This window comes from Bufo bufo, chromosome 3, assembly GCF_905171765.1.
Source record: "Bufo bufo chromosome 3, aBufBuf1.1, whole genome shotgun sequence".
Classification (NCBI taxonomy): Eukaryota; Metazoa; Chordata; class Amphibia; order Anura; family Bufonidae; genus Bufo; species Bufo bufo.
In genome coordinates, this window is record NC_053391.1 from 370,574,002 (window position 1) to 370,601,825 (window position 27,824).

At 47.5% G+C, this 27,824-nt stretch overlaps 1 protein-coding gene across 22 annotated transcripts in view; it reads left to right on the top strand.

Annotated features, from left to right (window-relative positions):
• Nucleotides 1–27,824, top strand: part of MACF1 (microtubule actin crosslinking factor 1) — a 284,153-nt gene that overhangs the window by 233,281 nt on the left and 23,048 nt on the right. For 16 of the 22 annotated variants that reach the window (XM_040424601.1, XM_040424619.1, XM_040424623.1 and 13 more), the window contains 27 exons: nucleotides 694–778; nucleotides 869–1,110; nucleotides 1,247–1,453; nucleotides 11,867–11,986; nucleotides 12,238–12,345; nucleotides 12,431–12,649; nucleotides 12,898–13,101; nucleotides 14,690–14,698; nucleotides 14,834–15,065; nucleotides 15,303–15,529; nucleotides 15,617–15,739; nucleotides 15,949–16,050; nucleotides 17,927–18,028; nucleotides 18,145–18,318; nucleotides 18,539–18,694; nucleotides 18,860–19,057; nucleotides 19,825–19,953; nucleotides 20,800–20,970; nucleotides 21,085–21,240; nucleotides 21,323–21,529; nucleotides 22,368–22,487; nucleotides 22,623–22,792; nucleotides 23,810–23,969; nucleotides 24,059–24,253; nucleotides 24,362–24,490; nucleotides 24,615–24,758; nucleotides 24,925–25,113. In XM_040424601.1, the coding sequence (XP_040280535.1) occupies nucleotides 694–778; nucleotides 869–1,110; nucleotides 1,247–1,453; nucleotides 11,867–11,986; nucleotides 12,238–12,345; nucleotides 12,431–12,649; nucleotides 12,898–13,101; nucleotides 14,690–14,698; nucleotides 14,834–15,065; nucleotides 15,303–15,529; nucleotides 15,617–15,739; nucleotides 15,949–16,050; nucleotides 17,927–18,028; nucleotides 18,145–18,318; nucleotides 18,539–18,694; nucleotides 18,860–19,057; nucleotides 19,825–19,953; nucleotides 20,800–20,970; nucleotides 21,085–21,240; nucleotides 21,323–21,529; nucleotides 22,368–22,487; nucleotides 22,623–22,792; nucleotides 23,810–23,969; nucleotides 24,059–24,253; nucleotides 24,362–24,490; nucleotides 24,615–24,758; nucleotides 24,925–25,113 (4,278 nt within the window). The remainder of the gene's footprint in view (nucleotides 1–693; nucleotides 779–868; nucleotides 1,111–1,246; nucleotides 1,454–11,866; nucleotides 11,987–12,237; nucleotides 12,346–12,430; nucleotides 12,650–12,897; nucleotides 13,102–14,689; nucleotides 14,699–14,833; nucleotides 15,066–15,302; nucleotides 15,530–15,616; nucleotides 15,740–15,948; nucleotides 16,051–17,926; nucleotides 18,029–18,144; nucleotides 18,319–18,538; nucleotides 18,695–18,859; nucleotides 19,058–19,824; nucleotides 19,954–20,799; nucleotides 20,971–21,084; nucleotides 21,241–21,322; nucleotides 21,530–22,367; nucleotides 22,488–22,622; nucleotides 22,793–23,809; nucleotides 23,970–24,058; nucleotides 24,254–24,361; nucleotides 24,491–24,614; nucleotides 24,759–24,924; nucleotides 25,114–27,824) is intronic. The other 6 variants (XM_040424622.1, XM_040424624.1, XM_040424602.1 and 3 more) reach the window with 2 other exon arrangements.

Here is a 27,824-nt window from a genome sequence, read left to right on the forward strand (position 1 = left end):
TTTTGTTGCCTTCGGGTGCTTCGCCTTGGTGCTGTGGTCCCTCCCCCTTTGGACTGCTTTTGAACGTCCCAAGGTCTTCTGTGTCCCCCAAGGAAACTGGGCGAGAAAACGAGATTTTTGTATAACTTACCAGTAAAATCTCTTTCTCGCTCTTTCCTTGGGGGACACAGCACCCACCCATTCTTTGTTCTTCTCTGACTGTTTCCGAGTTTGTTTTACCCTTTGGGTAGTTGGCTTGTTGGTTCCACTTTTTGGACTTTGCCTTTTCTCACTACTTGGACACGCAACTGGCAGTCTCTCTCTCCAGGCTGAGGGTATAGCTGTGGAGGAGGGGCTTAACAGTCTTCACTTAGTGTCACGCCTCCTAGGGAGATGAGCTATACCCAAGGTCTTCTGTGTCCCCCAAGGAAAGAGCGAGAAAGAGATTTTACTGGTAAGTTATACAAAAATCTCGTTTTTTGTGGCATTGCAGTGGCTGGGGCCCTGCATGTACATGCTTGCTTTGTAGGATTCTATACTCGTTAGAATTGTTACGTGTAGCTGAGACTTTACATTTGGGCATCGTTTTTTTTATATAATGTTTTCTATTCAATCAGTGGCTCTGTGTGCCTGCACGGTTTTTGGCAGGACTGCTGCCACTACATGCATCTCTTGTTTTTTTTCTGCTCTGATTGTGCTTTCCCATTTACCAAGGCCCTAAGTGAAGAAATAACCAGTAGAAAGAAAAATGTGGATCAAGCTGTTAAAAACGGACAAGCTCTGTTGAAGCAGACAACAGGTACTGTCTTCAGAGGGTGATTTATAGGCATGTGCTGTCGGCGATTTGTTACTACTGTTTTAATTTTTATGGTCCGTAATGATTCTATAGGTGAGGAGGTCCTGCTGATCCAGGAGAAGCTGGATGGCATCAAGACACGGTACACCGAGATCACAGCATCCAGTGGGAAGGCTCTCAGAACATTGGAGCAGGCCTTACAACTAGCCAGCAAATTCCAGACTACCCATGATGAATTGACCAGCTGGCTAGGAAGGGTTGAAGAAGAACTTGCTCGATCAAGTGGCCAGTCACCTGCAGGAGATCAGATTCCACAATTCCAACAGAGACAAAAGGTAGGAGTAAGTAAACTGTGGTACAGTTGAACAGATGCCATTTGTTACTACAGAGATGTTCCTTCTGTTTCACTTATTTTTCCCCATAAACCATATGCTGATATACAGGGCCGTGATATAGTTTTGGTTTTTGCAGGAATTAAAGAAGGAAGCCATGGAGTACCGCATAGTCCTTGATACCATTAACGAGGTGGGCAGTGCCCTGCTGGAACTTGTGCCTTGGAGAGCCCGCGAGGGTCTAGACAAGCTCGTCTCGGATGCCAATGAGCAATATAGATCAATCAGTGCTACTATTGGACACAGGGTTGATCAGATAGATGCTGCAATTCAAAGATCACAGCAGGTAAGGAGATTTCATGGTAAATGTGTGCATGTAATAAAAGTGTGTTCTGCTTTGTTTTTCTAAAATTTAGAAATACTAGAAAACCTTTTATAAGCCCCTTAGCATACATTTATATTGTGTAAGTCTTGCAGAAATACTGCACTTAGCAATTATGCTCCATTTTGTTCTCTGTATCCTGCTTTAAAGGAGTTTTCTAACTAGGACACTTCCACTCTCAAGTGCGGCAGCTCCTTTGACAGCAACTGATCTAAGTTTATAGAGAATTCAGTGATACATGGTGTCTTTTGAAGACAGAAGGTGACCCTATAACACTGTTCAATGTGTCCTCCTTAACTCAAGTTGCTCTTTGCAGCAATTCTGCTCCCCGGCTACAAGATGGGAAGTCCTGAGCAGGAGACCCCACTCTGTGCCATCGCTATGCCCAGATGGGGCATATGGTTAGAAGTTGTCCCGATGGGAAAATGTATCGGCTTCAACAAGCTTTTCCAGTTTTATGCAACTTTTGTAATGTTGCTTACATGACTCCTTACCATTTTCAAGATCTTAGTTTGCTGTAAGTGAATTAAAGGGATTGTGCATTGGAATAATATTGATGACCTATCCTGAGGATTGGTCATCGATATCAGATTGGCAGGGTTCCGATTCCTGGCACCCCCACTGATTAGCGGTTTGAAGGGGTTGCGGCATTCATGCAAGCTCTGCTTCCTCTTCAAAGTTTACCTGCAGCATCTTTGTAGCGGTGCTGCAGTGCAATTACAGCCTCCCCTCCTGAATGGGACAGAACACTTGTAATTCCACTGTGCCACCACTGCAAAGGAGACAGCTCGCAAGTAAACGTTGAAGAGAAAGAACTACTTATGCTGTCGCCCAACCTATTTAAACAGCTGATCGGTGGAGGTACCAGAGATGGACCATTGCCAATCAGATGACTTAGGCTACATGCACACGAACGTTGTTTATTTCCGTGTCTGTTCCGTTTTTTTCTTGTTTGTTTTTTTGCGGATAGGATGCAGGCCCATTCATTTCAATGGGTCCGCAAAAAATGTGGACAGCACACCGTGTGCCATCCACATGTCCGTTCCATAGCCCCGCAAAAAAAATATAACATGTCCTATTCTTGTCCGTTTTAGGCATTGTTACAATGGATCCGCTGAAAAAAAATGGATCCTTTTTTTTTTTTTTTTTTTTCTGTGGACCGCAAAACACATACGGTCGTGTGCATGTTGTCTTATCCTGAGGATAGGTCATCAGTATTACTCCACTTCACAACTCTTTAAAGCACTCTAGTTTAGGCTTTGTTCACTTTTGTGTCAGGCATATTGTTCTTCTGCTCCATCATTAGAGCAGAAAAATGCTATGGAAGCAAAAAAATAAAACTGGTCTGTTATGGTGCCCAAAAGACCCCCATTATTTGTCAGATTTACATTATGGTGTCTGTCATTTTACTAGACAAAATAGCGCTGCATGCTGCACTGTTTTGTCCAACGTTTTTTTCAGAATCTAATGGAGCCTCCAACACAGATGTGTACACAGCCTAAACGCCTCGTGCACATTACTGTATCCCTTTTGCGGTCAGCAAATGGCAAATCTGCAAAATTCGGATGTGTTTCACGTGCCATCAGCATAATATCATTGGGTCCATGGTGCACATTTTGCGGACATGTTCACTTTGCGAAACTGACATATGGATGATCCACGTGCTTTCCACACACGTATTTCCATTCCATAAAAAGATAGAATATGTCCTATACTTGTCCTCAAAATGCAGTCCACAGACCCGTTGTAGTCAATGGGTCCGCAAAAAATGCAGATTCAACACGGACGGTATCCATATTTTGCGTATACGCAAAACGTATACAGTTGTGTGCATGAGGCCTTACCTTTCGCAGCTGAGAACATACAGCTGATACAGGTGTGCCGCTTGCATCAGTGCACCAGAGCTCGCTCTTGTTGTGAGCCATACACCTATGTCAGAATGTTTTCATGGACAGGTGAGATTTTGAAACTGGGGAGGATTTTAATTTAGAAGTTTTCTTGAGGGAGTTGGAGTGAGACCTGAGCAAGGTTGCCACCTCCCTTGGTAGAACGAGGGTCTGAGGACCTCTATAAGTGGAGGTTCCAGAAATATTTAAGCCATAGTGTCTGCGATGGGAATGCCCCATTAATTAAACCCCTTCTATGTGATCCGCCAGTCATACATTAAGTCGTGCTTCTTATGTTAAAGTTCTGCAGTCAGTTCCTAGTGATTCCTAAATAATGGATTCAGTTAGGAAGCGCCTGGTGCTTCTGCTTCCTTTACTTCAGCCCAGAGGAGATTCGCCTAGTGTTGGACTTGTTGCTTCTTCTGTAATTGCTTTTTCTTTTGCTATTTCTGCAGGCTTCTGCACATTTTAGTGTCTGTAAATGTGTTCTGTCTTCATGGGACATGTGCTTTAGAGCAGCTTGTATTCTGTTTCCTGTACTTTGTTTGGTAGTCGTCCTTGTTGCCTCCTCATTTGTGTTTGTCGATTTGTGAGGAATTGATTTAACTAGTTCAGTCAGAGAGATGGCAGCAGCATTCACTGTGTGTGAGCGACATATTAAAGGGGTTTTCTGGAACCCAGCAGGCCCCCGCAAATCTGCCTTAATTACACACAAATTACCTGCAAAAAGAAAGTTTGTAATATACATACCGTCCTGAAGTTGCATGCATTGGCCACTTGGGAACCCGTCACATGATGCTCATCTTCTGAAGATCCAACATCAGGTCCTTTACCAGGTTTCCAGCCTGGTTCTGGCTATGGACGGAACATCACTTCTTCTGTGGACGGGGCCAGAACTATTCTCCTCTCTGGCGCTTGCATTGATGAAGTGGACTCAGGAGTTTGCGCATGCACCAGTGAGAGAAATAGTTCTGACTTTATCCAAGCTATCCTGTCCATAGCTCGGGCTGGAAAAGACATGATACTGGTGGGAGCATAAAATTCATAAAAGGAGCATAATGCGGCTGGCTTTTCGAGTGGTAAATTCAAGCTGGATCCTGGAAAACCTAATTAAACATGACCGGTCAGCACTCATGACGTGAGTTCCTCATTATATGGCAATTCCGGAGCATCTGTTTTCTACTCTATGATTTCACCTAGAGTTCAATGAATAAATTGCCAACTGGATGTTAGTAGTTGGTGATGGCTCCCTACACACCGTCCAGTCAATGCTAATAGTATCAGACTGTGTAGGGACAGTGGTTTGACTAGGCTGAATACCCAGTTGTCAGTTCAGTCATCAGTATTCAGGGGGAATAACAGAGGAACAACACGGAGTTCTTTTAATAAATGCCTCAGAATAGTGAATTAATGGGGGATACAAGTATTTGCATAATCAGAGGTGTCAGCAGTGGAGAGAGTCTTCCTTAGGCCAGACACACATGAGCGAGTTCAGCATGTGTCAGTGCAAGGTCTTGTTCGGACCTACACTCCTGTGACTGGAATGCAGTGCATTAGGGCTCATGCATGCAGGCGTAGTTTCTGTCCGCATCCGAATTTTTGCGGATCGGATGCGGACCCATTCATTTCTCGCCCATATTCCTTGGGGGACACAGGAAACCATGGGTATAGCTCTGCTCCCTAGGAGGCGTGACACTAAGTGAAAGCTGTAAGCCCCTCCTCCATCAGCTATACCCTTCAGCCTGGAGAAGAGACTGCCAGTTTTTGCTTAGTGTCCAAGGAGGCAAGACACCCCCTGCTTATGCAGGGTTGTTTTCCTATGATTTTTTATTTTTGCGTATTTGTTGTTTTTAATTCGGTTTTTTCTACTTACAGGGACAACAGAGGCGCATTAGACCCCTCTGTTTCTCCCGGGGTTGAGTTGCGCCAGTGCCGGTAATTCCGCACTGCCGCCTCCCCCACAGAAGACAAGGTGGACCAGGGCAGCCTCGCTCCCCTGCGTCCCGCCAGCTCAGGGTCGCCCGCACGCCAAGTCCCTCCCCCGGCTTCCTGCCACTGCGGTGCCAGGAGCTGAAGGGGCGACCCCGCTGGATGGATTGAGGGTGAAGACAGCGTATGGTGAGACAGGCTGCTCCAGCCTCCCCTTCCTCCCTCCCACCGCTGCTACAGGCCTCCTGGGCTCCCATGGCCACTGTTACTACATGGCCACTGCTACATCGTGCGCCACCCCTCCCCCCCCCCCCCCCCCCCCCGGGCATATATCGGGACCGTTATCGGGCAGGGGAGTTTATCTGGGCAGGTCCTTGGCAGGGACGCTACCTTCAGGGGACGGCTGCAGGAAAAAAGCAAGCCGTCTGCCACATCCAGGCGCGGAGGGGGCCGCTTTCTTGGCGTGAACGGCGCCATTTCAGGCCGGCACTTCATGATCCTTGGGGGTTAAAATCATTTTGCCGCGCGCGCGCGGCTCTGCTTCGGAGCGGCAGAGAGGGGGCGGAGCTTCCTACATGCGCTCCGCTACTTCCGGGTTCATCGCACAGTGCTGCGTGGAATCCTCTCTGCAGTGCGATCCGAAGCCGGTGCTGCTGCCTCTCCTCCACAGCCTCCTCAGTCTGTTTCCCTTACCGCTGCCGCTTGCATCATCCGGGTCTGGTAGGACTTTTAACCCCCTCCGTGCCACAGTACTTTAAGTGCAACATCTTTGTTCCACCATGTCAGACCCTTCTGCAGCCGCCAAGCCTTGGTACCATGCCTGTACTGCTTGTAGGGAACCCTTTCCCCGGGGGCAGTCTGATCCGCACTGTACTGCATGCCGGGCTCCACCGCAGCCTCAGTCGCCCGCTGTGTCGCTCCCTGCTGCCTCTGACCCGCCTGACTGGGCTAGATCCCTGTCCCAGGCCGTGGAAAGCCTCACTCATGTCGTGGGCCGCCTAATAGACAGGCCGCCTACCCCGCAGGACGCCACTCTTACTGTCGCGCCCTCCGGGTCCACCGCTTCTGCCGCTGCAGCGGGTTCACTCTCTTTTAGTGACCCCTCCCGAGCTAGGCACTCTCAGAAGCGTATTAGAGTAGAGCGAGCCTCCTCCTCGGATGCCTCCCTCTCCCCGCCACGCGTGCGCACCCAGACGAGCCTCTCCTCTCCAAAGGATTCGCTCTCTGAAGGTGAATTGGCGGTTTCAGATTTGGAAATGGACTCGGCCCTGCCGTCCAAGCTAGCCTCAGCGATGGGTCAACTCATCTCTGATATTCGTGACACCTTTAAGGTGCAGGATGATCCCCCTAGCTCGGACGCAGCTAGCGTCTCATTTATCAGACCCAGGCAGGTCTCAAAAGTCTTTCCAATCCACTCTGATTTCTCCTCTGTGGTGTCTAAGGCTTGGGCTCGCCCGGACGCCCGTTTTGTCAACCCCAAGAAGCTGGACATTTGCTATCCTTTTCCAGCAGATGTCGTGGCCACATGGTCTTCCCCACCCAAGGTGGACCCCCCTGTGGCCCGGCTGTCAAAGAACACGGCCATCCCTGTTCCCGACGGGTCCTCTCTTCAGTCAGCGGAGGACCGTCGCATGGAGACCCTTTCTAAGGGCATTTTTGCTGCCTCCGGTTCTGCTCTCAGACCGGTTTTTGCCTCTGCTTGGGCAGGGAAAGCAATTTCTGCTTGGGGTGCGCAGCTGGAACAGGAGTTGGACTCGGACGTCCCTATCCAGGACCTGCGTTCCTTGGCCCAGCTTATTGTTCGGGCCGGGAATTTTGTTTGTGAGGCCTCCCTTGATGCGGGAGCCCTTATTGCACGCTCCTCCGCCCTGGCAGTTTCCGTCAGGAGGGAGCTCTGGCTGAAGGTTTGGAAAGCGGACGCTGCCTCCAAACGTTCCTTGGCGGGGCTACCGTTTGCGGGTTCCCGCCTTTTCGGGGTCCGCCTAGACGAACTTATTTCGGAGGCCACGGGTGGTAAAAGCACCCATCTTCCTCAACCCCAAGCCAGGGGCGCCCCCCGCGGACGCCCTGGTGCGTCTCGTTTTCGGTCCTCCCGCAGGGCCTTTGGGGCTCCCACCACAGCTGCCGCTTCGGCTCCTCCCCAGGACAAACATAGGAAGCCGTTTTTTCGGGCGCAGCCCTCCTGGCGCAAGCCGCAGGCTGCCCGCACACCCGCAGCAAAGCAATCCTCTGCCTGAAGGCGCGCCCCCACCCACCCGGGTGGGGGGCCGGCTCCTCCTTTTCAGGGACGTCTGGTTGGCTCACGTCTCCGACGCCTGGGCCCTCGAAATTGTGTGCTCCGGATACAAAATCGAATTTGCATCCTTCCCTCCAGATCGGTTCTTTCGCTCCCGCCCGCCACGGGACCCGAAACGCGCGGTTGCGTTCTCCGCGGCCGTTCAAGCCTTACTGGACAGGGGGGTGATTACCCCCGTTCCTCTAGAGGAAAGGTTCCAAGGGTTCTACTCGAACCTCTTTGTAGTTCCCAAGAAGGGAGGTTCCATGCGGCCCATTTTGGACCTCAAAAAGCTCAACCGTTTTCTCCTCCTTCGACGGTTTCGGATGGAGTCCCTCCGTTCCGCGGTGGCTTCCCTGGAGCAGGGAGATTTCATGTCTTCCATCGATATACAGGATGCCTACCTACATGTTCCGGTAGCCCGGTGTCACCATCGCTTCCTCCGATTCGCCGTGGGGGACCTCCACTTCCAGTTTGTCGCCCTTCCCTTTGGGCTGGCAACAGCCCCCCGGGTGTTCACCAAGGTCCTGGCCCCGGTTTTGGCCTTACTCCGTTCCAGGGGTGTTTTTCTGCTACCGTACTTGGACGATATCCTCATCAAGGCTCCGTCCCTTTCTCAAGCGGTTGCCAGCGTGGATCTCACTCTAGAGACTCTGACGAGGTTCGGTTGGGTCATCAACTTCCCCAAGTCCTCCCTTCCCCCCTCCAGACAACTGGTCTTCCTGGGAATGCTTTTAGACACGGGAGCGGCGGAAGTACGTCTTCCCTCGGAAAAACGTCTGATCCTCCGTGGGGCGGTTCGGGGTCTCCTTCTCCACCGTCGACCGTCCTTCCGCTTCTGCATGCGGGTCTTGGGGCAGATGGTTGCCTGCTTCGAGGCGATCCCGTTTGCGCAGTTTCACTCCCGCCCTCTCCAACGGGCGATCCTCTCCTCCTGGGACAAATCGCCGCAGTCTCTGGATCATCCCTTCCATCTATCGCCTCCGGTGAGGTCATCTCTCCGCTGGTGGTTACAGTCCCCTCTTCTGGGCAGGTCTTTTCTGCCACTCAACTGGTTGGTGGTTACAACCGATGCCAGTCTCTTGGGCTGGGGAGGCGTGTTTCCTCCCCGATCCGTCCAGGGCATTTGGTCTCCGTTGGAGTCCAAACTCTCGATCAATGTCCTGGAGCTGAGAGCGGCCCTTTTGTCTCTACGACACTGGACTCATCTGTTGAAGGGTCATCCAGTTCGTGTACAATCGGACAACGCCACGGCTGTGGCGTACATAAACCACCAGGGGGGCACTCGCAGCGCTGCTGCAATGAGGGAGGTCTCCAGCATTCTCCGTTGGGCGGAAGCCCACGTCCCGGCCCTATCGGCAATTTTTATTCCAGGGGTGGACAATTGGGCGGCGGACTTCCTCAGTCGCACCACTGTCGACCCCGGCGAGTGGTCTCTTCACCCGGAGGTATTCGAGGCCATTTGCCTTCGTTGGGGCATACCGGACGTGGACCTCATGGCCTCCAAGTTCAATCACAAGGTCCCCGCCTATCTGTCCAGGGCCAGGGATCCGGGAGCTTGCGGAGCCGACGCCCTCGTTCTTCCCTGGCGAGGCTTCGCGCGTCCATACATATTCCCTCCCATCCCACTCCTGCCCAAGGTCCTTCGGAAGATCGCGGCGGAAGGCGTCTCGGTAATTCTGGTCGCTCCGGACTGGCCCCGCCGGTCTTGGTATGCCGACCTCATGCTGCTCCTGGCAGACGCGCCCTGGCCGCTGCCCGCCAGGGAAGATCTTCTCTCTCAGGGACCGATCTTCCACCCGCGTTTAAGGTCCCTACGTTTGACGGCGTGGTTGTTGAGACCACCGTCCTGACACGTAGGGGTTTTTCTGCGGACGTCGTCCGCACCATGATCCGCGCCCGTAAGCCGTCCTCTTCTAGGATCTATTATAGGACCTGGAGGACCTATTTGGGGTTCTGTGCCGATCTGGGGATTCCTCCGCTCCGCTTTTCTCTCCCCACCGTTTTGTCCTTCCTGCAGAGCGGACTTGCCCAAGGTCTGGGTCTTAGTTCTTTGAAGGGTCAGGTGTCTGCGCTGTCCATTTTGTTTCAGCGCCCACTGGCCCCCCTTGGTCCTGTCAAGACCTTCCTTCAGGGCGTGGCTCACGCGGTTCCCCCGTACCGGCCTCCGGTACCGCCCTGGGACCTGAACCTGGTTCTCTCAGCGCTCCAGGCTTCTCCTTTCGAGCCTCTGCGGACGGTTTCCTTGCGACTTCTGTCCTGCAAGGTTATTTTCCTTGTAGCCGTCACCTCTCTTCGGAGGGTGTCCGAATTGGCTGCACTCTCCTGTCTGGAACCTTTCCTAGTGTTCCACCAGGACAAGGTAGTTCTTCGTCCGGTCCCTTCCTTCCTTCCTAAGGTGGTCTCCGCCTTTCATCTGAACGAGGACATCGTTCTCCCCTCTTTGTGTCCTTCCCCTTCCCACCCTAGGGAGAGGGAACTTCATCGCCTGGACGTTGTCAGGGCGCTCAAGGTTTACCTGGAGGTAACCAGCTCTTTCAGGCGTACTGACTCGCTCTTTGTGGTTCCGGAGGGGTCGCGCAGAGGGTTGGCGGCATCCAAAGTTGCTATCGCCCGTTTTGTCAAGATGGCTGTTACTGAGGCTTATCTCGCCAAGGGCAAGGTTCCGCCCCTCGGTGTTACCGCTCATTCCACTAGAGCGGTCGGGGCTTCCTGGGCTCAGAGAAATCGGGCTTCTACGGAGCAGATTTGCAAGGCGGCCACTTGGTCCTCCTTGCACACCTTCACCAAGTTCTACAGGGTGCATACTCATGCGTCGGCTGACGCTGCTTTAGGCCGTCTGGTGTTGCAGGCGGCAGTTGATTGATGCCTCCGGTGTTGGTCTAGTTTGTTCTGGTCCCTCCCTTCTGGGACTGCTCTGGAACGTCCCATGGTTTCCTGTGTCCCCCAAGGAATATGGGCGAGAAAAGGAGACTTTTGTATTACTTACCAGTAAAGTCTCTTTCTCGCTCTTCCTTGGGGGACACAGCACCCGCCCTTCATTTGGGTTTACAGTTGTGGTTCCGGCTTGGTTGCCCCCGTTGGGGCTTGACGGTTCTTTTTTCCGGTTGGTGGTTATCTTTCACTACTTGGACACGCAACTGGCAGTCTCTTCTCCAGGCTGAAGGGTATAGCTGATGGAGGAGGGGCTTACAGCTTTCACTTAGTGTCACGCCTCCTAGGGAGCAGAGCTATACCCATGGTTTCCTGTGTCCCCCAAGGAAGAGCGAGAAAGAGACTTTACTGGTAAGTAATACAAAAGTCTCCTTTTTAGTGGGGCCGCAAAAGATGCAGACAACACACTGTGTGCTGTCTGTATCTGTAAGTCCGTTCTGCGGCTCCGCAAAAGAAATAGAACATGTCCTACTCTTGCCCGTTTTTCAGACAAGGATAGGACATTTCTACAGAAGTTAAAAAATAAATTGTGGCATGCCCTCGGCCGGGATCCATGTTTTGTGTGATTTGCAGACCCCAGAACACTTATGGCTGTGTGCATGAGCCCTTATAATGATATATAATGCTGTGTGACCCTGTGAGTCCTGGAATCTATTTAATTACACTGACATAATGCTGTCCGCTGTAAGGGTGACACAGCATTATAAATCTGTATAGCTCTGTGCAACCTTGTCAGAGGAGGGGAGGTCAGAACTGGACCTCTCACTGACACGCTGCGAGTTTCCTGCATTCAACTCGCTCGTCAGTGTCTGACGTTAAAGGGGCTTTTTATTTAACTTCAGTATGTTGGCATCTACTTGACTCCTTTTTTGAGTAACACAGCTCAAGCCTTTAGGTCAGTCTAGTCAGACCTGTTGAATAAACCTTGCTGCTGGAGATCAGAAAGATCTGATTTCGGCACACATTTGGAAAACACTTAGTGCATAACTAGTGCAACAATGTGCCACGTAAAAGTCGTATGTGGGCCTAGAGAAGCCAGTAAATGAAAGGTGAACAGCCTCTCTATATCCTTAAAGGGATATTCCCATCACATCGCTAAGATATGCCCCCATTGTCTGATAGGTGCGGGTCCCACCTCTGGGACCCGCACCTACAAGGAGAACGGAGCGGGTCCCAGAGGTGGGACCCGCACCTATCGGACAATGGGGGCATATCATAGCGATATGCCCCCATTGTATGTGATGGCAAAACCCCTTTAATGTCTGGGGAGTTTCTAGTTTTAATTCACTGTTCATTGTGTCTGCAATGTGTGTGCTTCATTGTCCTCCTTCGTCTTTGCTCCTTTCCTGCCAGTACGAGCAAGCTGCTGACGCTGAGTTAGCCTGGGTGGCTGAGACCAGGAGAAAACTGTTGGCCCTCGGTCCAGTCTGTCTGGAGCAGGATCAGACTACAGCTCAGCTCCAGGTGCAGAAGGTATGACTACTGTTCCCATATTGCTGTGCATGGGAATCTGTGAAACAATGTCTCTTTTTACTCATTTCCAATAAATCTGGTATTGTCATATTGCATAGCCTTTCTTCAGCGTCAGACGTTCAGGACCAGCATTAGAGAACGGTTCCTAAACGGATTGTAGTGTTAATAGAATGAGTTTTTTCTAGACTGCATTTCCCTACACGTTAAATTCTGATTACCTGCGAGATTAATCAGGTTTTCTTGCTGTGCAGGCTTTCTCTGTAGACATTATCCGCCATAAAGATTCTATTGATGAGCTGATTGGCACGCAGGAAGAGATTCTGGGTACATGTGGAGATGGACAAAAGGCCACTTTGCAAGTAAGTGCCAAGTTCCAGTCTGTTAAATATCAAGGAATGGTCTTTGCTGGGCTTGGATCAGCACTTACATTTGTATTTGTTGCAGGAGAAAACAAAATTATTGCTGCAGCAGTATGAGGATGTCAGCCACATAAACTCAGAGCGGTCAGCCCGTCTGGAACGTGCTCAGGTTCTTGTGGGTCAGTTCTGGGAAACTTATGAGGAGTTAAACCCATGGATTGAAGAAATGAAGACCACCATATCCCAGCTGCCACCTCCTGCTGTCGATCACGACATGCTTAAACAGCAGCAAGAAGAAATCCGGGTAGGGCATCTTGCTGGTTATTACTTTTCCCACCATAATACAAGCTATTTATAAAATTGTCTAAATCTCTGTTTGATTTCCCAAGACGCAAGGCAGAAATTAGACTGGTAATATGTCTCACTTCTGTCTCAGATGATGTCCCCTGCTGACCCAGTATACTTTTCCACACCATCAGCTTCATCCTTTTCATCAAAACGTCCTGTGTCAAGACCAAAAGTTTAACATTTCGTGCTTTGTTGAAATTGCAGCAACTAAGAGAATCCGTTTCGGAACACAAACCACACATTGACAAGCTTCTGAAGATTGGTCCACACTTATGTGAACTGAATCCCGAGGAAGGGGCGGCCGTGCAGGAAAAGTACAATAAAGCAGAAGAGCTCTATCTTGGAATTAAGGAAGATGTTCGCAACATGGCTATGGCATTGGATGATGCACTGGCACAAGCTGCTCAGGTATGCCATCTCACTGTCAGTTTTCTTCATCATTTTGCTTACTGTAAGCAGGATCTATTGCTTGACATATCGTGACAGAAAATAACGATACTACACTATACTAAGCACAGAATTTTGTAGGCACCTTTACATTTATGAACCATAACCAAGATATTTTTGCTAGTGAACTCTTTAAAGAGGACCTTTCATCAGTTTAGCCCTAGTCTAATTATGGTCTTACCTTATAGGACGGCCCCCACTAATGCCATGGCACTTTTTTTTTTCCAAAGACCCCCCCGTTCGTCCGCTGTTGGCCCCGTTGATTTTGGCGCCTTATATTCGACTCTGTTATACTAGGCGTAGACTCACAGTTTTGCTGGGGGCGGTTATCTTTTCCCTGGCTGTGAGCGCATCTAATCGGAGCGCACCGCTCTTAGCCAGGGAGGAGCTCATTCTCCGTGGCTAAGAGCAGTGCGCTCTGATTGGATACGCTCACAACCAGGGAGAAGAGAACCGCCCCTAGCGAAACTGCGAGTCTCCGCCTAGTATAACCGAGTCGAATATAAGGCGCCAAAATCAACGGGGCCAACAGCGGACGAACGGGGGGGTCTTTGGAAAAAAAAAAGTGCCATGGCATTAGTGGGGGCCGTCCTATAAGGTAAGACCATAATTAGACTAGGGCTAAACTGATGAAAGGTCCTCTTTAAAGAAAAATTTGAGTGGTTGTCTGAGTTATAAAATGTCTCCCAGCCAGAAACATACACTCACCTACTTCCAATGCTGCTGCTCTGATCCTCCCTGCCCCTGCAGCCATGGCATACAGTATTTCCTAGACTCCACTGCAGCCAGTCACTGGCAACAGAAGTACGTATACAGCCTTAACTACTAGTCATTTGGCATATATGGACACATCAACGTAGTAACACAGGAGGATATTAGATTTCTGTCAGGCGCACAGACTGCCAGAGGATGTGCCTAATTTATGATGAGCCCCGGTTTCTGATGAGCACAGAAAGCAACGGTTTTGATAAATTTCCCCCATAGTTTCTAAGGCTGAAAAAGAGATGCATCCATACAGTTCACATCCCGTTCAGCCTGCAGAGTTTTCAGAAAAATGTCATGAGGTAGAAGCCAATTTTCTTAGGGAAAAAAATTCCTTCCCGACTCCATCACCACAGCCAGACTAAGTCCGGCGTGGAGGATCGGAGTGTCAGCGTTGGAAGTAACGACTTTTATTTTGTTGTTCACTAACTTTGCCAAACCCTTTTAAGAGTAAGAACTGAACTAATAGTTTTGTCTAAGTTCTGGTGGTTGTCATTTGCCTAATGGGTTGCACGTTTTTTGTGGACTTGACATGCAAGTGATTTGTGTCCTGCATCCTGTGTAGTCTCCTCACCATCTTGCTCCATAGTCCAGGCATTAGCGTGTTTTATGGTTTGCCCATGTGTTACCGTGTGTTTGCATTGTTGAGTTGCTGTGGTTCATGTTCCACTAACCCCCATCTCTCCTCTCATCTCACGTCATCTCCCTTTCCTTGTGGAATGTGTTAACTTTCTGTTGTGCTGCCATGGTAACATGTCCCTGTCGGCCTGACTATTCTGCATTACAGATTGTGGAGGTAAGTGTCACCCCGCTTCATTAGCGTCTAACCTTAGCCATTGCTTGCCTTTATGTCCTGCTTCCTTCCTTCATAGTTCGTGGTTTTCTGCCATTGATAAATGTAACTATGTTCATGTACTTATTGTTCTACCAGTTCCATGACAAGGTGGGACCTATGTTGGAGACACTCGAGAGCATGGCGTCTCGCCTACATATGTCTCCTCCCATACCTGCAGAAGTGGAAAAGATCCGGGATTGTATCAGTGACAACAAGAACACACTTATGGAACTTGAAAAATTACTGCCTTCCTTTGAGGCCTTGAAACATCGTGGGGAAGAGCTACTCAGTCGCTCACAAGGTGCAGACATGGATCCGGCGGCGAAAGGTGAGAGAGCTGGTTCTAAGACTCAAATTAAACCTGTTTTGCTATGTCTTTGTGTCTTTACCGTTGATCACATCCGAAAGCTAGGTGTCCATGGTAACATCAGGTTCTCAGTCCTCCTTTTACATTGCTATTGTTAAAATATACCGTATTACTTTATAAGCCATTGGGTAGTAAATATGTGTATTTTGACAAAAATGCGATTTCCGTGACATTTTTTGTGCTTGTATATTGCTGCAGAAATTCAAGATAAGCTGGATCGGCTTACATTCTTCTGGGAAGATATCAAAACCAAAGCAGACGAGCGTGAAATGAAATTGTTGGATGTTCTTGAGCTGGCAGAGAAGTTTTGGTTGGACATGAATTCACTGCTAACCACTATTAAAGACACACATGAGATTGTCCATGATCTGGAGAGTCCTGGAATTGACCCGTCAATGATTAAACAGCAGATTGAGGCTGCAGATGTAAGGAACCTATACTAGTAGTCTGTTTTCCTGTTTCTGCTCAAATTGCCATAGATTGTTGAAAATATACTTCTATATTTTCTTTAGTCCATTAAGGAGGAGACTGATGGACTTCACGAAGAACTGGAGTTTATTAGGATCCTTGGAGCTGACCTCATATTTGCTTGTGGAGAGACTGAAAAACCAGAAGTAAAGAAAAGCATTGATGAGGTACTTCAAATGGAAAATGAGCAGCCACATGCAGCTTTCCCCACAGAGCAACATGGGGTTAAAAAAGCTGGACGTTCAATAAAACCTGGTGCATCACAAATCAACAAATGCGTGTCTTGTTCTACTTTAGTTGACTGAGCGCAAATATTTGAAATTTGTCATAGTTTTACTATTTCCTGCATTTTCTTAAGCTATTTTTCTTCTGTTAGATGAATTCAGCCTGGGAAAATCTGAAGAAAACTTGGACAGAACGTCTGGAGAAACTTAGAGATGCAATGTCCCATGCTGTGCAGTATCAAGACACCTTGCAGGTAAATGTCTACCAATAGGCAGTATAGAATACATTAAACTAAAATGGCCCAAAAATTATAGAGCTGCCGATACTGTACGTGTATGTATGTGACAATAGGACCGTGTAGCCCCAGTACTGGATTCCCTATAGGTAGCTCAGTACACAAAGACATTTAGGTGTGACCTATCTGTATGTAAATCATTGGAACAGTGGAGTGTTCATTTTATGAGCCCCTAATATATTGGTGTGACATAGAGGTATTGAGCATTTTAAACTATAGTTCTATAGTTACAAGCAAGTGGATAATGAGACTTACTCATACAGTCTTTTTCTCACCCTATATCTCGTGTATAAATCTCATTCCTTGATATACAATGCACTAAGTTAAAAGATTTTGTTTTTTATTCTGTTTATTGAAAATCAAAACTACAACATAAAACCATTCATAAATAAAATCTAGAAAGTAGATCCATAGAACAATAAATGTCAACTACCATTTCAAGAGTCCAGACATATCATGAGGTCAACGACTGTCTGAGTATCACAAAAGCAGACATGTAGTCTACACAGGTATCCGCCCATTCCATAAAATAAGGTATGACAGACCAAAGAATAGCAAATATATTAAGAAGGGGATACATTCACCATTAAATCATCAAATTTTTGCCCATTGAAGAGGGTCAGAGGACAGTTGCACCAAATAACCCAATATGGGAGAAATGAGAACCTTCACAGCCAATATGGGAGTATACTATTCACCAGATTCCTCCTTTGAGAAAGGGGTGGAGGTCTTTCTGCCATCCACCTCATGGCAATGGTTTTCCTAGCATAGTGTGCCTTGAATAAATATACTTTTGTCTTCTGGTATTATACCTAGAAGACAAATCTCAGGAGTTTGAGGAACCGGCCTACCTAAAACCTCAAGTTTTATTAGGAGAAGATATAACTGCATTGGCACACATGATGGACAAAGTCCACTTGTGCAGCAGCACATCTATGGCAGAAATGAGCAGGTATCCTACCCATATGAAACAAGCGCAAAGGTGTCAAATAGCAATGTTGGATTCATAATTGGATCATTTTATTGCTAGTGGCTGGAGATACTCCTAAGTGGTATTGTTGCGCCATTCCCCAATCTTCTTGGTACAGGGTAGGAATGTTTGTTCTTCCATTTAGACTCAGCTGCATTACATTTGAGCAGATAGTTGGGTGTATATGAGTGATATCAATTCTCTCGGGCCCTGTGAGTGAAATATTCTAATCAAAGGGAATGAAGAAATATCTCTAATCAGAGGTGTAAATTGGAGTAATGAAGCAGAGCATGATGTAACTTCAAACATCTAAAAAAGAGTCTTGAAATGAGTCCTCCAGCTCACTAACAGTCTTAGGGAATCCATTAAAGTTGTATATTTAAATTACTATATTTAATTTCAGAGATTACCAAAAACTCTAATCTTAACTAGATGGGAGAGGCCATAGTCACAACACAGAGGAGCCTCTGCTGTCTATGCGGTGGAGTGGGAAACTACTTTAGAATGTGACCAGACTTATTTAGCTAAACCAAGAATCGGTAGATGAGGGGATCTGTAGTCCCCAGCTTCTAGTACATGCCACCAAAAATTGTAATTGCAAAAAATAGGCCATATGGTGTTCAGAAGTGGAGATTCAGAAACCCATTTGGAGATGAATCTGAGTTGATGTTCTAAGTAATATATAAGTGGGGCAGCTCCCGCAAGATCTGTAGGCCCTTGGAGCATGGTATGTCTCAATTTATGTCTACCCGATCCCTATGTGAATGATGGAAACCTTTAACTAGGGAAAAGAACGTTTAGGTAAAGATCTATATTTTATTATTAAAATAGCAATAGCTCAAAAGGCTTGCCTCTGTCTTTTAGGCAATGTTTGACTGGTTGGATAATGCTGTGATTAAACTATGCGACATGCCTCCTGTTGGGACAGATACCAATACAGTGAAGGAGCAGATCAATGAAATGAAGGTAAATGCAGCCCCTTAATTAAGTGTGACTTCGTCTGTACAATGTGGTAGAATGTATCCAGGAGTGTTGCTTTTGGACATGCTCATTAATTCCCTTTTTATTTATTGTGTTACTAGGCGTTTAAGGTGGAGGTTTACCAGCAGCAAATTGAAATGGAGAAATTAAATCATCAAGGAGAGCTGATGTTGAAGAAAGCCATTGATGACACAGATCGAGACATCATTCGGGGACCACTCACTGAGCTGAAGCATTTATGGGAGAATCTTGGAGAGAAAATTAACCACAGACAGGTGAGGAGTCTGAATGAGGTGATATGTGGAAATAGGTGGAATAAACAGAAGTCTTTGGACCAGTGAGACTTGTTCCAAATGTACAATGCCTTTATTAATGTTCAGAATATAAGCTTGTATATGGAAGCTCTGCTTTTAGCACTGGGGCCTCCTCCCAACGATGGCCTCCTAGCAGGTGCGTGCCCTATCACACCCAATGATTTGTTTCTCTTTTCTGCAGCACAAATTGGAAGCCGCCCTGCTGGCCCTTGGACAATTCCAGCATGCTTTAGCAGAGGTAATGTCATGGCTGTCACACACAGAAGAGTTGCTAGAGGCTCAGAAACCCATCAGTGGGGACCCTAAAGTTATTGAGGTGGAGCTGGCAAAGCATCATGTAAGTGTTGACCTTGTGTACACATCTTGTGTCACTTTGTGACTGCTGCTATAAGTGCTCAATAATGCAATTGTGGTTGGTTATATTCCTATGATTTTATTTTTGATATAGCTGCCTTCATGTAAAGGTCGTATTTATGTGCTCCTTCTTCCTGTTTATTTGCAGGTACTGAAAAATGATGTGCTAGCTCATGAGAGTACAGTGCAAACTGTCAACAAGGCTGGAAATGAACTGCTGGAGTCCAGTGCCCGAGATGACGCCAACAGCCTTAGAAGTCGGCTGCAGATGCTGAACCAGTCGTGGGAGTTTGTACTGCAGAGGACCGAGGAGAGAGAGCAGCAGCTCGACATGGCTCTTCAGCAGGTTCGTAGTATGAAATATTCGTTTTCCAGCCTCAGATATTGCATGGTGTTTAGGATTCCCATCACGAAGGGGCCGTGAAACGAATGCACTCATGACCGGGTACTATTTGTTTGCTACTGTACAGCAGCATTCAGTTGCGGGCCCTTTTTATTAGCCATTGCTGGAGGTGCTGTCAAAGACTGTGATTGGAAAACGACACAATATATACGTGCCAAAATGAGGGCACTTTGCGTGTATCTGTCTGCAGTCACTGACATTTATTTATTATTTATTTTACGCATTTATATAGTGCTAACATATTCTGCAGTGCTTTACAGACATTAGCCTCATGCTGCTCACAGTCTAAGGACATGTTTTAACTCGTCTGAGGGTTCAGTCATTCTCAGCAGTGGGATTTTTGACATAATGGTCCATATTTACTGGTGTGGTTGCTCCTAGACCTAGTTTTAAAATGCACCAAAATTTTGTGCATTTTTTGGCAAAATATGTCGCATCTATTTTTAGGAAAATTTACTGCACCAAGCTTGCTAAGGAGGCACGGCTTAGCGGGAATACAAAATTCTGTCTCAAAGTTAGCTAACCAGTAGGCGATATAAAGTTTGACAAAAGTGTTGTTTACTATGATAAATGTGGTACTTCTTGTCTGCCCCAATATGTTTTGTGAATTGGGAGCACTTTAAGTGCTTTTTGTTGAAGAGGTTTTATGTTATTAACCACTCGCTCTGTTATATTTACGCTAAGTGTTCCATTTTTGGTGTAACTTGCAGGCTCAAGGCTTCTCTGGTGAGATTGAAGATTTCATCCAGTGGCAGAGCAGAATAGAAGGCCAACTTTCAGCCGCCAAACCCACTGGTGGACTTCCAGAGACAGCGCGTGAGCAGCTTCAGACTCATATGGTAAGATATTCTTCTGTGGTCTTCAATGGAAATGATTTGGCTATCATGGCGGGAGGGGGAAGGTATGACTATTGAAAATTACATCCACATACTGTGACAGGACTTGCTACCTAACAAGAATTGCCTAGTGTAAGTGTCAAAAAATTATAAATGACAAATGGATAAAAAAATGACTTGGTCATACATAAAAAAAAATAATAAAAAAAATCACTGTTTATGATATTGTTAGAGGAACCCACTATCCAAAAGTGATATACAGTGTACTGCCTGGTGCAAGGGCTGAGCTGGATGAAAGACACAGGTTTTTTTTGAGTCCATGTGACATGCATAACCCCCTCAGACCCGGCACTAGGCAGAACAGTATACATTTTGTTCCAGTAAAGTTCCTTTTACATTAGACGATTATCAGAAAATATTTGGATGCTCGTTCATGATATGCCTGTGTAAAGGTGCCACTGATCTCCCGATGAAAGAGCAATTTGATGCCCTTGTTTATACCTGATGCTATATCGTGATTTTCTGAAATGTGATATACAGTAGTCACATCGATAAATGCATGGATAAGTTAAAAGAAAAAATTTCTGAGAACAAGACTGACAATGGGGGAGGAAACTGAAAATGGACTTGTGCACCCGGATAGATTCCATCTTCAGTTTGCTTCATCTGGTGGCAAGGTTGACCTATAATAGTGTATGTACTCATTTTATAAGATGGTCTCTGTACAGAAGCACGCTGAGAACCCCATTACAATATGGTATTGCCTTACAGAGGTTTTCCCACCATTGACATTTTAAGTTTCCATAAAGAGTGGGCATAGGTCTCAACATGGCTCCCTTATCTTTGAAGGAATTGTATGCTGAAGTGAAGGCAAATGAAGAGCTATATAAACAGCTTTTGGACAAGGGGCAGCTGATGATTTTGAGCCGAGATGATTCTGCAGGCTCTGCCACAGATCAGAACGTTGCCCTTCTGAAGAGAAAATGGCAGAACATTAACAACAAAGTAGATGAGAGGAAGGTAAGTTCTTAATGCGACATGTTGGACACTGCTCTGGTAGCACTCTGTATATAGTTCTTATATGTGTGGGTGCTTTTATCTGTGATAGTGATTTTGTGAGTTTTATATCAACAGACTAAATTGGAAGAAGCTCTCGGCCTAGCCACAGACTTCCAGAATTCATTGCAAGACTTTATCAACTGGTTGACCCAAGCTGAGCAAAGCCTGAACATTGCACCACCTCCTAGTCTCATCCTGGACACTGTCCTTTTTCAGATTGACGAGCATAAGGTTATTTCCTGTTAAATACCACTCATTTCTTTTTCCTATGGCTATTATTACTTAAAGATAATTTTCTTTTTGGCTTTCTTAGATTTTTGTAAATGAGGTTAATGTACATCGTGAGCAAATAATTGAGCTGGACAAAACCGGTAACCAGCTAAAGTTCCTCAGTCAGAAGCAGGATGTTGTCCTGATCAAGAATCTACTGCTGAGTGTCCAGTCTAGATGGGAAAAGGTGGTTCAGAGATCTGTGGAGCGAGGCCGTCACTTGGACGACGCACGGAAGAGAGCAAAACAGGTTTGTATGGGGACCGTGGAAAATGAAACCACAAGGCATTTCTTGTACGTTGCCTCAAGTTATATGTTACATCTGCTGTCTAGCCTTTAGCAAGTAAAAAAAAATCTCCCTAGTTTGTGCTGTCCAGTCCGATGGCAGCAACCAGAAACCCTGATGAAAACACTGGATTAGGCCTCTTCTGTTTTTTGCGTTCCATATACGGAAGCATTTATTTCAATGGATCCACAAAAAAAAATCAAAGGTATACCATATGTCTTCTGTTTCCGTTCAGAGATAGAACATGTCCTATTATTGTCCGCATAACGGACAAGGATAGTACTGTTCTGTCAGGGGCCAGCTGTTCCGTTACGCCAAAAACGGAATGCACACGGACATCATCCGTATTTTTTGCGGACCGCAAAATACTGAAAAAGCCATACGGTCGTGTGCAAGAGGCCTTACTTAAATTGCCCCAGTCATTTTCTTAAAATGAGTGTTGAGCTGCTCCAGCACAAGCTGAGCACTAGCGTCTGCTCTATAGAGTGCACGAGCTTGGGAGTGCTCATACTCATAAGCTCTCAGCGCTCTTCCTGTACTGTGCATGAGTAGATACCTGCCAATCAGCTGCAGTAATGCTTTTAAGAAAATAACTGGATCATTTCATGTAATTGACCAAGCATTGTCATCAGGGTTTGTCACCAGTTTATGCAGCATAAATCTGTTGGCAGATTCCCGTTAAGTTCAAATTAAGTCAATTGTGTTAACAGGGTTGCCTCCATTAAAGTTTAAAAATGTCAGATGTTTTTTTTTTCCTACGGAGAAATGGCGCATCAGTGTTAAAGGCATTTGTGTGTTTTAGTTCCATGAAGCCTGGAAGAAATTGGTAGACTGGTTGGAAGAAGCAGAGAATCACCTGGATTCAGAAATGGAAATCTCCAATGATCCAGACAAGATTAAATTACAGCTTTCTAAGCACAAGGTTAGATTACATGTGATACACTTCTCCACATGAATAGCCTGTCCTGGGCCATGGAGATGTTCTTCCGAAGAACTGCAAGCCTCCTATTTACTTCTTTTACATTTGAACCCTAAAACACCTTTTTCTTACAAATAGGAATTCCAGAAGACATTAGGTAGTAAACAGCCAGTGTATGACACGACTGTCAGGACCGGACGTGCTTTAAAAGAGAAGGCCTCACTAAATGATGATGTGCAGAGGCTAGACCATCTTCTTGGAGAAGTGAGGGATAAATGGGATACAGTGTGTGGAAAATCAGTTGAAAGGTAACTGTATTTTTTATTTTTTTTACTTAAGATGTAAGGTTGCGTAGCTGCCATTGTAAGTTTGAGATATAAGTAGTTTGTATTTGATGGTCCCCTTTGAACACAGTTATTTGTTGGCAAGTAAAATGACATTAGAGTATGTTGCTTGTTCTGGGTTACATTTCCAGAGTCTAGCTGAATTCTCTCACTCAACTATCTGGCGTAAATGCATTGAAAAATGTGTTGTATGGTTTGAATGCGTTGGCATTGAAGCCCCTGCATTACGTTTTCCAACACATACGAAATCAACTTCACCTCCATCTTAGGAAATAAGCAGAAAACGACGCTGCTTTCACCATGCATATTAGACTGTACAAGGTTCTCCTACAGAAAAGGCTAGCTGCTTCTGGGGATAAAGTTCAGCTGCAATGCCAGAAACAAACCATATACAGATAAGCATTCATAGGTGGATATATGCTTAATTAGCTTTCTCATCTCATTTTCTTGCAAGAAAAACATAGGCCCAGATTTACTGATGTGTCTGTGCTAGAAATCTGTCTATAAACGTGGGAAAGTTTTCTGTGTGCGGGCCACATTATCCAACTGAACCAACGTCAAGGGTTGAAAATAAAATTTGAATGGGTATTAACAACGGCAATACTGTATTTAAAGCATAGACATACATGTCTGTTAACATATGGTTGGGGGGCCACACAGAATGGTATCAAGGGCTGCTACTTTGAAGGAAAGGGTCAGAGCCTAGAATGCTCTGTTCTGGCTCCTACATTTTGGAGCAATTCTGGCATAAAAATTGGTTTCAAAATAGTTGGTATAAAGGCAGAGAAGAGTGTCTATGCCTGCACCAGGTTTATCATCCAGCCTGAGCCAATGTGATCAATCTGGTGCAGGTCCAGATAGCCTGTCTGACGTTACACCATTTATAGGATCAGTAAATCTTGGCCATAGTATCCAGTATATGGTTAGAAGGTTTCCATGTTAAGGCCATTTTCCAAACTTGTACTATATTTTTCTTTACAGACAGCATAAGCTGGAAGAAGCCTTGCTGTTCTCTGGCCAGTTTATGGATGCTTTACAGGCACTGGTTGATTGGCTATACAAGGTGGAACCTCAGTTGGCAGAAGATCAGCCCGTCCATGGAGATCTGGATCTTGTAATGAACTTGATGGATGCCCATAAAGTAAGGCTTTTATGTTTCTTTAATCCTAAAATATTTGCTATAATTGCAGTTTTTTTGTATGTGCTCATTTTATTTCATCATTTCTAAAGGTTTTTCAGAAAGAGCTCGGGAAGAGAACCAGCAGCGTTCAAGCTGTAAAACGTTCTGCCCGGGAACTGCTGGATAGTAGTAGAGAGGATACCACCTGGGTGAAGGTTCAACTTCAGGAACTTAGCACACGTTGGGACACTGTCTGTAAACTGTCAGTGTCTAAGCAGACCCGTCTGGAGCAAGCTCTGAAACAGGTATGTATTGTGATGACTTCATGAGAATAAGACAAATTTTTGCAGCAATTGTACTAATACGTGGAATTTACCTTGAAAAATACACTTAATTATGTTTTTCCCATTTAGGCTGAGGAGTTCCGTAGCACCGTCCATATGCTGTTAGAGTGGCTGTCAGAAGCAGAACAGACCTTGCGTTTTCGGGGTGCTCTTCCTGATGATGCTGAGGCTTTGCAGTCGCTCATTGATGTTCACAAGGTGGTGATATTTTTGCTGCTAGATCACATATTTTTGTCCTTATTATTGCGTATGCCGCCAGAGAATAATGCATATGCTCTAGATTGGTTGTTTCTCTTACAAATCATCTCCCTAATTTCTCTAGGAATTCATGAATAAAGTTGAAGAGAAGCAGGTAGATGTGAACACAGCCGTCAGTATGGGAGAGAGGATTCTAACTATGTGCCACCCAGACTGTATCACCACAGTCAAGCACTGGATCACTATCATCCGAGCTCGATTCGAGGAGGTATAACCAAATATCTATTGTTCAAAAGGCAAAGCTTACTAAAAGTGGTGCACAAATAGCAAGTGTCCTCATAGATATGCACAGCGTCCTGTGTGTTGGGTTTTTGTGACATTTTGTCTTCAGGTATTAAACCTCGTAACAATATAACTATATATTATCTTTTTAGGTTTTGACTTGGGGGAATCAACACCAGCAGAGGTTGCAAACCGCTCTTGCTGAACTTCTTGCCAATTCTGACCTACTAGATGAGTTGTTATCTTGGATCCAATGGGCTGAAACCACACTCATCCAAAGGGATCAGGAGCCTATGCCTCAAAACATTGATCAAGTCAAAGCCCTAATCTCTGAGCATCAGGTACAGTACACATTGGTTGCCTATTTAGTTTTGGGTTACTGCACTGTAGGAAAGAATGTATTGTAATGAAAACTGGGTTTACAACATTCTGAAGATATCAGTCTAAACTGGCCTTTTACTGACATTGATATTTCTCGCCCAGTTTCCTTGGGGGACACAGAAGACCTTGGGTATAGCTCATCTCCCTAGGAGGCGTGACACTAAGTGAAGACTGTTAAGCCCCTCCTCCACAGCTATACCCTCAGCCTGGAGAGAGAGACTGCCAGTTTTTGCTTAGTGTCCAAGGAGGCAAGACACTCCCTGCTCTGCAGGGCTGCTTTCTCCTTGTTTCAATTTTAGTTTTTTACTTTTTTATTTTATTTTTGTTCCAGATCATCAGGGATAACAGAGACGCACTAGACCTCTCTGTTCTCCCGGGGTTGAGCTGCGCCAGTGCCGGTCACCCGCACTGCTGCCTCCCCCACAGAAGGCAAGGTGGATCAGGGCAGCCTCGCTCCCCTACATCCCGCCAGCGCAAGGGTCGCCCGCACGCCAAGTCCCTCTCCCAGCGTCCTGCCACTACGGTGCCAGTAGCTGAAGGGGCGACCCTGCTGGAACGGACCGAGGGTGAAGACGACTATGGTGAGAGAGAGGCTTCTCCAGCCCTACGTCCCCCGTCCCCCCCCGGTCTCCTGCGTGCCTGACCCTATACTGGGCCTATGGACCCTTCTGCCCATGCTAGACCTAGGCTGGCTCCTGGGCTGTCGCAGGGCGACATTCTGCTCCCTCTCTCCTGGCCTCCAGGACATTGGCACCCTTCTCCCTACAAGAAGAATGCCTAGGGAGCTGCGGAGGTCCGCAACTAGCTGCCCCTGATGGAGGGGTTATGCAGGCGTCCACCCTCACAGACCCGGTCTCAGGGTCCCCCTCCCTCTTACCGGCCACTACTTCAGGGCCAGAGGGCCCGCGCCTTGCTGCCACTGACCCTCCCTACTCTCACGGACACCGTTCCAGGGGAAAGGAGGTTGTAGCTGCCGGCCATATGGAGCGCTGTTCTAGGCAGGTGCCCGCTCCAGGGGTGAAATGGCTGCCGGGTGCAGGGTCCTCACTTCCGGACAGCTGGGTGGGCACCGTGGCCTGCAAAATGAGCGCTTCAACAGCCCCGGCCGACCGTCGGAACAAAACTTGTGTTCCACTTCAAGGCCGCGATCCCGCTCTATCCGGGTCCCCGGCTCGCGGGGTGGGCACCCGCGGCCGGTATGTGCCGCTCCGTAGGCCCGGCTGGTACTTTAAGTACTGTGCGGCCCCGGTCATCCGGGCGCCGCTAAAAATTTAGGCCCCGGCTCTTACGGCCCGCGGGGTGGGCACCCGCGGCCGGTATGTGCCGCTCCGTAGGCCGGCCGGTACTTTAAATACTGTGCGGCCCCGGTCAGCCGGGCGCCGCTAAAAATTTAGGCCCCAGCTTCACGCTACTAGGCCGCAAATTCAGGCCTCTGTTGGAGGGGGCTGGAACTTCTCCAGGCGCGAATTCTTCCCGCCTGGAGGTTCCCCCGCCCCCAGAGGATCGCAGTGCCGCCCCCCAGGCCGGATCCCTGTTAACCCTTTGGGTACAGGCCGGCTTCCGATGAGCCTGTATGGGTGGATCTGTGCCCTGTAGGTGGCCCCCCCCCTTTTATTTTATTTTTTTCTGCCTCAGTGAGGCTGTGTGTTAAAAAAAAAAAAAAAAGAAAGTTTTATTATATATATGACTTGTGGGCTGCGCAGGACGCTGCAGCCTCATCTCAGAGTGCTGCCTGTATACATGCCCCCCTTCCATAGGCGGCATGGTGTCGCGCTCCCCGGCTGCGGCGCTGCCAGGGTCTTTTTTCCCCTTCTAGGTGGTTTTCTTGCCCTTTCCGCGCTACGGCGCTGGTCAAGTGCATGCCTTTTCTGTAGGCAACATTCGTCACCCTCTCCAGTTATGGTGCCTGCCATGTGCAGGACCCCCCTCCTGGGCGGGATACTGCACTCTCCCTAACTGCGGGTTGGCCTTGTGCATGATCCCCCTTTCATTGGCGGCCTACTGCAGTTTCTCCGGATACAATGCTGGCCATGTGCACGACCCCCTTCCATAGGTGGAACACGGCACTCTCACTGGGTTCGCTGCTGGCCATGTGCGTGCCCCCCTTCCATAGGTGGAACACGGCACTCTCACTGGATTCGCTGCCTGCCATAGGCATGACTCCCTTCTGTGGACGGCATTCGGCACTCTCACTGGATTCACTGTCAGCCATGTGCATGACCACCTTACATAGGCGGTATGATGTACTCTCATTGGATTCACTGCCGGCCTTGGGTATGCCTCCTTCCCGGGTGGCGGCATACATACACTCCCTCGGTCGGTGGTTGTTCTCTCGCCGGTACATTGTTGGCCATGTGCATGACCCCTATACATAGCGGGGTGCTTGCACTCTCTCTGGATCCGCGGCCGGCCATATGCATGACCCCTCTTCTGTGGGCGGTGTACGCACTCTCACTGGATTCGCTGCCGGCCATGGGCATGCCTCCTTCGGTGGCATACACACTTTCTCACCGACTGCTCGCATTCTCCCTGGATGCGATGCTGGACATGTGCATGACCCCCCCCCCCCCCTTCCTTTTCTGGGCGGCATACTACACTCTCACCAGATACGTTGCTGGCCTTGAGCATGGCCTCTAACATGGGTGGAACGCTTGCGCTTCCATTGGATACG